We start from the raw sequence: 11724 nt of genomic DNA on the forward strand, positions 1-11724 counted from the left end.
TTTGACATCCCTACTATATATCATAGTAAGATGATATATAGAAAGAATAGGAAGAAAAAAGTAAATTTTCGAAAGAAAATAAAATAGATACTTATATTAATTTCCTTAATTTCATAATTTAAAAAAAAAACATTTTAAAACTGGGAATTTTTCACTCCTTTTGAGACACCACACCTTTCCCACGTGGATCATAAATTTAGACCTTTTTATTCGGCACTTCGAGCATTTGAGGAATGATCTTTTTGCATGTCAGCATCTACTGCGACACGGGACCTCGATTTATACGGTCTCAAACGAAATACCGGTCCTCACGTACAATCCTGCAGATTCGAACACGCAACGTAAGTAACGTATTGTAAAAAAAATCTTGAAATCATACCAAAAACATATGTAAATTCAAATATACACTAGACAAAATTCCTAACGCACCACTTAAAATTTTTCTTTGTGAATTGAACATTTGCCTAATTGATATTAGTATATATAATACGCCATATTTTCCAATACAATCGAGTTGGCAAATGTCTTGGTGTCAGAACAAAACCCAAAAATGACCTTCTTGCCCGAAAACCAATTTCCCGACATGCATTGCGTGCCCCTATTTTGCTTATATATATGCGTTGCTAAAAACCGATGATGGACCCTGAGTTTACACCAGAAACAGTCTCCCAGTAAAAAAAGAATAAAATAATAAGGGGCGATTGACTATTATAACGCCCGCTAGTCATTCAATGCATTGGTGTCCATACCCAGTCCACTCAACTTCCGGCTGCCCAAATTTTGTGGAACGACATTAAAAATGTGGTGTGGTGTTTACTTAATGGATTAGCTATCTAGAGTGAACATGTTTATGTTTACTAATCTATTTGCAACATTCTTTCACTAGAGGAATAAATATTGATTTCATTGTTCTAATTTTTTTTTACAAATCTTTCCAAAGGAACCCCCTGCAGACACCATACTGTCTATTTTATCACGCTCTTCTGGGATCAAATGCCGCATACGGTATACTTATTTTTCTGATTTTCTAATTAGTATAAACATAAAGAACAAAAATGCAAAGAAAAAATTAGAAATTTATCCCTCCAAATTAGTATGGATAACTTTTCACGTTTTCTATGAATTGGTCACGCTTCAGTTAACTTGTAGTTATTTATCAATTAAGACATTTAATGCTTTATTTGTTGATTATGTATCATAATAATATATCAAATAGACAAATACATCATAAACAAGTTTGGAAAAGTAAAATATTACTTTCGTTTGGTGGTGCGCTAGCAATTTTGTCTAGTGTATATATTCCTGTATCACTCCATCTATCTTTACATAATAATGTATATATATAAAAGGCGACGACAGACAGACATATACCGCATGACATTGTGACCGTGTAAAATGAACATATTTTTGAGTAACAATAATTTCTTAATAGTGCTTAATATAACATAATTAGACCTTGACCGCAAGACATTTGATGCCACCTGTACCTGAGTGAAAGTGCTTATTATTATTCAATTATATTAATTATGTCAATTATGTCCTTCTGCTTCGAGTTACTCTCCATTGTAATTGTTTACTTCATCATTGTTATAAATTGGTTGTTTCATACATGATCTTCAGTTGGAAACTGGACCTTGCACTGTCCACGCCGACATCAAGATCGTGTAGAAAACGCCAAGTTTGGATCGTTATAATAAAATATTAAACGAAGTACTGACTTGTGTATTTCTACCGGTTATATTTGGTGGAGAATCCTAAGGGTAATTTACCCAGGGCTACTGCATATACTTTGTAGTAGTTGGATCCTAGTACCTCATACAGCCAAGCTAGTTTGCCAATCTTCGTAGCATAATTCCCCTAACTCTGGACATGTTTCCATTTGTTCCTGCGTGGATGCGACCTATCCAACCGCGTTCACCTTATAACAGTGTGGACGCTGCAGATTACTGCAAACACACTGGCATCAACATGTTTCAAGTGTTGATGAAGAGGACACTATGCTAGAATGTATAAAACACGGAATTTCCGTACCATCTGTGCTGCCTCCACCATACCAAAGCGCTCAGTCGAAAGACAGGCTGAGAAAACATGTACGGTACAAAGGAAATCGGAAAGAAAGCAGATAAGAGACAGAGAAAGAATCATCAAATTTTGCAGAAATCGTAAAGAAAATTTCATATTGAGTGAAATGCCATTCTCATCTGTCAATGAAATTCATAGTGAAACTTTGGAGACCCAAGTCAAAAAATTCAGGGACCAGGCAGCATCTAACAAATCCGACGCCCAGTACTACCAAAACAAATGGTTGCGTGAGCGGCAAGTATCTCTGACGCGGTTCTTAGAAAAAGACAAGACTATCAGAGAACACCGGGAAAAACTCTCAGCTGTAGAAAAGGACATTGAGGAATCGAAAAAGGTGATGAATGGCTTTCAGAATGACACCAAAAAGAAACAGGAAGAGATTAATGCACTCCTGAAATACAAAGAATTTCATTCCTCAAGGAAAGCCATCTACAGTGGACCGCCCCGTGGAGCAAGGAAGCAGTACCCAAGCAAAACCATTTAAAGTACATGGTACATGAGGACAATGAAAAATATTTACAGCATATATACATTCTGGTCAGAGGTATAAGTATATGATATTATACATAATAAGACAATGAAATTGGAGAGGAAGAAAATGAAGAGAAAAAAAAATGAAAAAAAAAAGAATGGAAAAAGGGGAGGAAAAAACACGTAATAATGAAATGTGAGGAAAACAATTATGGACGACAGACTAAATCATATATCTTTAATATAAACATACAGAGTTTTTTAAGTGACATAGCATCTTGTTTTGTCATCAGTTGAGAAAATTTAAGAACATTTGGTCTAGTAAAGTAGTATTCATTAATATACTTTTTCCTGATGTTTGACAGTGCAGTACATTCAAGTATGAAATGAAATTCATCAGCAACATGTTTAGCATTACAAAGTGTACATAATCTTTCACTTAATGGTATAGATGCCCATCTTCCCAACTCAACTGGTAGATGGTGATTAGTAGTACGAAATTTGACAAGTATTTCTCTAAATTTTAATGGCAGAATACTTAAATATTTTTCACACTCAAAATTTGTTTTAAATATTTTATACAAAGTACCTTCAGAAGAACTGTTAATATCAGAATGCCATTTTTGTATAAATTGATCTTGTAATCTTTGTTTAACAACAGAAGTAACCCAGATGCTAACATCATTGTTATAAATTGGTTGTTTCATACATGATCTTCAGTTGGAAACTGGACCTTGCACTGTCCACGCCGACATCAAGATCTTGTAGAAAACGCCAAGTTTGGATCGTTATAATAAAATATTAAACGAAGTACCGACTTGTGCATTTCTACCGGTTATAACATTATTACATAGTAAAATCCACCTGTAACGTCATTCTTTTGTTTGGGCGCTCCATTACTTTTAAGGAATGGACAGTTGCAAATTTCATTGAAAACGGAATTTGTTATGGTCTTATTCTCCTTTCCGTGCCTCTATCAAGGAAAGAACTTAGAAAATTTTAGAGAAGAGGTTTAGAAAAGTTTAAAGGTTAGTTTCACATTATGAAAATTAGAACACCCATGATGAGAATCGAGCCCGGTACCCTCACCGTAGCAGTCCGATGCTCATTTCACTGAGCTAACGAAGCTGTTGAGCTATATGGGTTAAGATTAACTTCAGTACTCTTTTTTAAGTTGTTCTTTCTATATTATATATAAATAATACTACTAATATGTAAAAAGTATTTACAATGTATCATATAAATATTCTTTATTATGTATTAAGAGCCATTCTCTGTAATGATTTGAAATTTTATATAGGAGCTGTGGCACGCATAGTCTCAGAATTTCTCCAAACTCTCTATGATAAAAGTCTTTGATACCCTAAACTGAAATCAGGCAAAAATTGGTTGCTATGTTTTATAGTTACCATGGCAACATGTCTTAAAGTTCGAAAAATGGCATTTTTTAACATGTTTAGAGCCCCATAGTTAACATTTGCGGCGAAGCAAACAATTGGCAATGACTGTTTCCAAAAGTTGAAGGTCAGATGTCTCAAATGCATGATAAACATGTTTAGTAAATCAACTATTACATACGTTACTATGGTAACAAAGTATTCAAAAGTAAAAAAAAAATAATCATTGAATTTTATAAAGTCATACACATAAAAATAAAAAGCAATTATAGGATAAAATGTGACCAAATAACAGAAAAAAGAGCCTTGAAACATATACCAAGAACAAAATATGATATTTCATTTTGGTTGGCAATGGTTGCCAAGGTTTTTATACCACAGAGAGCCTTCAAAGTAACTCTCTGTATGTTTAAATCTGATCCTATCTTTTAAAAAAAGCACATTTCCTCATAACTAATGATCAATTTTACAAGATGTTGGTGTGCTCCAAGTTTTCCCATTTGAAAAAATTCAGATTAGATTCTTTAAATAGAGCGTTGCTATGGAAATAAGCAGAAAATATATGCTTAAAAACCTGAAAAAATATATTGTTTCCTTGGATACGTACCCTTAAATGTAGGTTCCCAAAACTTTTATGGTTGATATTAATCAACAGCTAACTTGACTTTTAATTTTGACGATCATCCAATCTCTAAGTGGATGCAAGAAGTTGGCACACAGGGTTTCATATTGATATAAAGTTCACAAAATCGAACATTTTCCCTTCTTGGTAACCATAGCAACAGTGTTGTTTTATTCATCAAATTTTATCAATATATGATATTCAACTTTAGTTCTAACAGATAAGTACTATTCAAGCTGAGTCCTTTAATTTGTTTCTTGATCAAATGGCAATTTAATTCTTAATGCAGCGAAAAATAATTCACTTTTAAGCACTGGTACTTTGTTTCCATGGTAACACTGCAAAGTAGCAATTGTACCCAATTTTTCTTATGGTTTGGTGTTGCAAAGTCCTAAGGATGCATATTTGCCAGTCTTGAATTTTCATGTTTTTTCTCAAGACAGTAGCGTTAACTCAATCTTAGTTACTGGTTTTGCATGGTTACACTGTGTTACCATGGCAACCATAAAAGTTATTTATAGAATAATATTGCTTATACTTATATACTTAAGGTCAAACATTTTCATTGTTTTTCTTAAGTCTTTGATTGAGTTTGAGCATGTAACACCTACCATTAATGAATACGGAGTGTTTTTCAGCATATTTCAGCATTTTAAATGTATTCCAAATGTACCCTTGGTTACCACTTACTTAGAGATATATTCTACACAGTTTCTTTACAGTATAAGTGACATCAAGGTGTCATGTTTTTGTGAGAATGGTTTGTTTGCTTTTTCTAGTTTTTATTAAGCCACAGTCAAGATTTAAAGTGGCTGAAAATCTCGATTTTTCAAACTTTTCCGGCTGTTGCCATAGCAACCGAGACACATAGCAACGAAATTTTGTTTGATATATGTTTCTGGTGTCAAGTACTAAGCATGGGTGAAGTTTCATCAAAATCGGTGACCATGCGTGGCAACGACGTTTAAGTGGTTACAGAGAATGGCTTTTTAAAACAAACAATAAAAACAAGCATTCAGAAAGGCGGATTTTACGCGGGTTAATAAACTCGTAGCGCTCCATTCCTTAAAAGTAATGGGCCTCGGCCCCTTCGGGGCCTCGGCTCCATTACTTTGAAGGAATGGAGCGCTACTCGTACATTAACCCTTACGTCAAGACTCGACCAAAAGATATGTCTTAGTATACTAATTAGGTGCAAAATATCCGATTAAAAATGGTTTTCAGATTTTGAGTCAGTTATGAAAGAGTGCGAAAAGGGATAAAACCTTGAGATTTGTCGCTCTGCTAATGTCACTCGTCGCCTTCTTACACGTCGATCCATTCCTTAGGTTTTATATTTGTTCATAGAGCGTTCGCGATGTACGTAGGTTGATTCCAATACATGGTTATCGGTACGTATGGATCATTATGAAATTTAAATAATGAAAACTGGGGGTTTTTTCATGTTGCATTTTCCCCTTTTTTCCTCCCTCATAAGTTTTTCTCATAGAAATTAAGATGGAGGTGGTTAATTTGCAAAAATCACTTTCCTTATCATGCATAATAGCAGACTTTAATTCAAGATTTGATTAATCAGGTTGCACTTTACAAAAACTATTTACATGCATGTATCAGGATTCCCTTTGATGTATGATACTATTTGTTAAGAACTCCAAACGTCGAATATTTATCAAACTTTTTACCAATTTATGAAAATCTTTTCAATCTCATTTTTTAAAATGATATGGTGTCAGAAAACTGGTTGAAGTCAATCTACAAAAATAAGGGATAGTTATCATCGCCTGATTATTATTTAAGCTGCCTGGGTAAACTTTTTACGAGAATTATTCTTTATAAATAACCGTTTACAGAATTATGCAGAAGATGTCACACTATCAAAGAAGGTCAGAATGGGTTCAGAAAAGGCTGTTCTACTTTGAACAATATCATATTATTACAATTTTATCTCAGACATTAATGAATAGCAGAAAAAACTGTCTGTGCATTTATATATATTAAACAAGCATTTGATACAGTCTGGCGAGAGGGACTTTGGTGTAAACTTTTCAGAAGCAGGGTTAACGGTAAATGTTTTACTTGCATTAGAAACGTATTATGGTATCGATCCTAAATACAGATGAATGGTTTGTCATCTGATTTTTTCATTGTAATGTTGGTGTATGACAAGGTGAACACTTGTCGCCTTTCTTTTTCTCATTATATATTAATGAATTACTAGTATAATGGAAGCGCCATAGAAGTAGTCAAGGTTTTTAATTATTTGAGGAACGTATTTTCCCGTACAAGCTCATTGTGTAAAGTAAGAAAACACCTGTGTGAGCGAGCAGAAAAGGCAATATATAGTGGGACACGTCAATAAAAGCAATTTAATAAACCCTACGAATGTCAGTTGGATTTGATAAAGTAGTTATATTTACCAGTATTGTTTTCTGGCTGTGAAATATGGGGTTATGAAAATATTGAAATTATTGAACGCCCATCTATTGTCTCCCATCTTTAAAAAAAAAATAAATGGAAACCTATTTATTTTTGCAATAATTGGTACATTTCAACTATTTTAAATGAAAATAAATGCAGTTTTTGTACTTTGAACCATTAAAATTGTGAGGTTGGAAAGACCTAAAACCAAGTGAGGAAAGATTTTTTGAACGCAAAAGTTTACTACAACTCAAATGTGAAGACGTGTCAAAATGACGTTGATTTCTTGAAAATTATGTACTTTTAATACTAAAATTAATAGTATGGTCTGTTCTCCTTAGCTAGCCTAATTTATCCCACCTTTTGCTTGACCCACTGTATTATATGTACATGTACATGTATATATATTTTTTACATGCTTATGTACATGTACCTCAAGTACAATATACATGGTTTTAAGGGAATAAATTGAATTGAAGATTTTGGCATGTCAAACTAATTGCATGAAAAGTGTAATTTTTTCAAATGATCTAGAATCACATGGAGACGCATGAAAATTGGTGCACAAAAGATTTCGATTTAATCTTCTAATACTTAGTTATTTTTTAAAGTAATGTTTTAATGAGTTATCCAACCTGGCGGAGGATCGGATATCCTTAAGCCCTTTTTAGTGGTTGAAAGTGGAAAAAAAACCAATTAAAATATCTTTAATGAATTGTTTTTAAAAGTTAACACAAATTGTTTGTACCAATATAAAAGAAAATTATACATGAACACGTAGTATCCATTGAAAGTTATGCTCATATCAACTTCCCTTACTTATTCAGCAAGTACATATATATACCTTCATCACCTGCATATATACGGGGTTTATATCTCAGATGATTCGATACGGTTTTACTTTTGACTTCTAATGCTTTATACCTATTGCTTTTCATACCAACTTAACACAGGTCCGCTTTTTCAAGGGGGGAGATCTCCGTGTTCTGGGGAGGAGGGGGGTCCAAGGTCACTTTTTATTTGGTTTAGTGTATCAGTTTATAAATTAGTATCACTGCAAATTCTAGGAGGGGGGGTCCAGACCCCCCCTTCCCCCGACTCCCCCCCCCCCCCTCTGGATCCGCGCAAGGTTAGGTCATTATTTACACACTAAATTGACGACAGATTATTCCATTATTTCCCGAACATGACAAGGAGCACACGGCAGGTGTGAACGGTCGGCAGGGGATGCTTACTCCTCAATGGCACCTGATCCCACTTCTGAAGTTTTGGAGGTCCATGTTTGCTCCGTTCCTATTTTGTTTATTGTTTTAAGGACTTGGACTTTAGAACTTGAATACTCTTCGTTAATTATCTACATATCTTTCATTTTATATTTTCAGCGAATCAAAATGCTCACAATGGAACTCTTCATATTCCTTTTATCTGTGACTTCAGCAGTTGGGTATACATGTGACAGTACAGCAAACGTTTGTGAGACGTCGCTTGTTATTGAGCACTATTTAACAATGACCAGTGCTGCAAACAGGGCCGTGTATCCAAAACAAGGAAAGCTGTACGACTACAGAGTGACAAATATTGCTCAAGCCGAGCCCGTTCCTTTGAGTGAAATAGTCACAGCGGATGGATGGGAGTCTAAGCGACTGATAGTGGTAGCCAATAGAACACTTCCAGGACCTGATATCATCGTTTACGAGGGACAAACTGTCATCATAAGAGTAACGAATCATTTACATTCCGACTCCATCACAATTCACTGGCACGGATTGCCTCAAGAAGGAACTCCATACATGGATGGAGTCCCCTTTGTATCACAATGTCCTATTGAAGCCGGACAAACATTCACGTACAAGTTCAAGGCCCATCCAGCGGGGACATTCTGGTACCATTCTCACTCAGGAGCCCAGCGTATCGAAGGTTTATTGGGTGCTTTTGTCATTCGTAAAAAAGAACCAAACCCCCTTCCAGAGCACATCCTCCAGATCATGGAATGGAATCATGATTGGGATGCCAATAAAGGATATCAGTTGATGACTTACGGGATAATAGAAAACAGAACGAAATATACACCTTCCCAGTCTCTCGACGGTAGTTTTTTCAGTCTTTTTAAGGCGGACGCAGGGTTGATCAATGGTAGGGGGCGCTACTATTCAGATCTAGATAAAACTATTCACAATGAAGCTCCACTAGAAGTTTTCAGTGTGACCCAGGGGTCAACTTACCGATTTCGTGTGATCGGAGTTGGAGCTCTATTTCCATTCAGAGTATCTGTAGATGATCACGTGATTACTATCATAGAGTCCGATGGATATCCCGTTCAGCCAAAGACAGTCGAGTCTTTTGTTATTAATCCTGGTGAGCGATTTGACTTTATTCTGGAAGCAAATCAGACGATTGACAATTATTGGATACGTGGGAAGACTCTCGAAAGAATACCACGGACGACAGTAGCGGAAGCTATTTTACGATATGATGGAGCTCCTGTGGAAGAACCCAAAACTAATCGAAAACTGTGCACGGCAGGGGACAAATGCTTTGTTTTAAACTGTCCATTTACTTACTTTCCTCAAAATGAACACACCGAATGCATCCGGTTTGATACACTTCGTTCAACTGCGACCGATGATCCAGCACCGCCATTTGTTGAAGGAAAATTCAAGGAATACTTCCTGAATTATGCCTTTCCCGGCACTGATAGATTTCCTGGATCTGTGAATGGGAGATCATTGGTAGCTCCAACTGTGTCTGGTATTTCACAACCAAAGGAAATAACAAGATCATGTGATGAGGCTGGATGCGGTGAACAAAAATTATGTAGTTGTTCATATTCCCTAGATCTTGATCATGGTGATACAATTCAAATGGTCCTCTTAAACATGGGTGTAGGCCGTGGATGGGCCCATCCAGTACATATGCATGGACATTCATTCTATGTTTTGAAGATGGGGTACCCAGATTACAACCAGACAACAGGCCAGTTTATAGCAGATAATGCAGACATCAACTGTAGAGGGGGAGTTCCTGCGAACAAAAGCTTCTGTAATGAAGCAACTTGGAGTGATCAGTCTTGGTTAAACGGAAATGTTCCTGGTTTAGAACTTCAAAATCCGCCGCGCAAGGATACAATTATAGTCCCAAGTGGGGGCTACGTTGTGGTCAGAATTAAGGCCGATAATCCTGGATTGTGGATCATGCATTGTCATATTGAACTTCACTCTTCAGATGGAATGGCTATGCTGCTCAATGAATCTTTTCCAAACCTCCCCAAAACCCCGTCGAATTTTCCTACTTGCGGAAATTTTGAAGTTGATGCTTCTGAAATTGTCGCAATCCCCGAGGAAGAAGGTAATGAAAGTCATAGTTTATCATTTTTTGATGAAGTCTCAATTAAAATTTGTTAAAAGGATAATTATAAAAGCTGATATGGATGAGAAAAAAGCCATTCTATAGTTCAATGTTTAAATATTATTATGTTTAGTTTATGTCAACTTTTTTCTTTACAAAACATATATTACGGCTAACAGTGTAAGAAAATATTAACTGTATCATTAGCGTCGAGCAGAGCATGTGCAGAAGCAGTTCTGAGTAAAAAATGGAAATCATGTCTGCTGAACTAGATTGTACCCTAAATGGTATTTTAATCATTGTATATCCCCCATAGCTAACACCAACAAACCGTGTATTTTATTTCAGATACAATTCCGCTCCCGAGGTTCTATATAATCATCGGTGTCTTGGCGGGAATCATTCTACTACAGTTCATGGTAATCATAGGCATGCGCTGTTCAGCTAGGAGGTCTGGAGAAAGCAACGAAGCAGCATTTTCAAATGGTGTTACAAATACAGGTTTTAAATGAGAGAGAGAGAGAAACGGAGAGAGAGAGAGAGAGAAAGGGGGAGAGAGAGAGAGAGTGCGCGTAAAACTATAATTTTGCCAGTGAATGGGAAAATTTATATGTTTGTACAATTTGTACTTTAATTTGATTTGTATTTAAGATTAGAGTAATAGGGCCTAATTGGTCAATGTCTAGTATTTTAGTGTTGGCTTGTAAAAAACCTCTATACTATATATAGTACACTTGTATTATGCAACTGGTGAGGGATCTGTGATATATTTTTACAATATACAGATATAATCACGAAATGTATACTCTTTTGTAGAATTCATTTTTTAAAATATAATTTTTATATTTTTTATATTATTTTAGATGAGAGCAAACTATTGCTTATTGCTGTATGGTTGCTCGATGATTTATACAGTGTACGAGAACAAGTATTTTTATACTTTAAGTGGGCCATTGATTCTTCCAACGTTTTTCAGCATGTTCCTAGGTCTGATTATATATGCCCGCTATGTTTTTGCTATTCTGGTGTGGGGTTTTTCCCCCCAAAAATCATTTGGTCGGTTCCAATTTAAGCGCAAAATGTCCTTTGAAGAAAGATGGAAATAAGATTTAAAATTGCTTCTTTTTTTTCAATATCACTTATTTATGAGAAAAATAACGATCATTGAAATCTTTTCTATTCATGATTAAATAAACAGTAATTGTTGTAATGTACATGTACATATCACGTCATCCTCACTGGGTTAAATTTTGTACAAACCCGGTCGGAAACTCATTGCCATAGATTTAAATGATATGCATTGTTTCTGTATTGCCTTAAGTATTTTTTCAGAGATATTTATTTTATGGACAATTGTTAGAATAAATTAACATGTATGTCAGAAAATTG

At 35.3% G+C, this 11724-nt stretch overlaps 1 protein-coding gene across 2 annotated transcripts in view; it reads left to right on the plus strand.

Moving 5' to 3' along the window:
• Positions 1-11724, plus strand: part of LOC134270113 (uncharacterized) — a 38534-nt gene extending 26810 nt beyond the window's left edge. For both annotated transcript variants that reach the window (XM_062752291.1, XM_062752292.1), the window contains exons 2-3: positions 8373-10335; positions 10684-11724. In XM_062752291.1, coding sequence (XP_062608275.1) covers positions 8382-10335; positions 10684-10847 — 2118 coding nt within the window. In that variant the 5' untranslated portion in view covers positions 8373-8381 and the 3' untranslated portion in view covers positions 10848-11724. The remainder of the gene's footprint in view (positions 1-8372; positions 10336-10683) is intronic.

This window comes from Saccostrea cucullata, unplaced genomic scaffold, assembly GCF_032062105.1.
Source record: "Saccostrea cucullata isolate Sc308-1 unplaced genomic scaffold, CSIRO_AGI_Scuc_v1 ctg5443, whole genome shotgun sequence".
Classification (NCBI taxonomy): domain Eukaryota; kingdom Metazoa; phylum Mollusca; class Bivalvia; order Ostreida; family Ostreidae; genus Saccostrea; species Saccostrea cuccullata.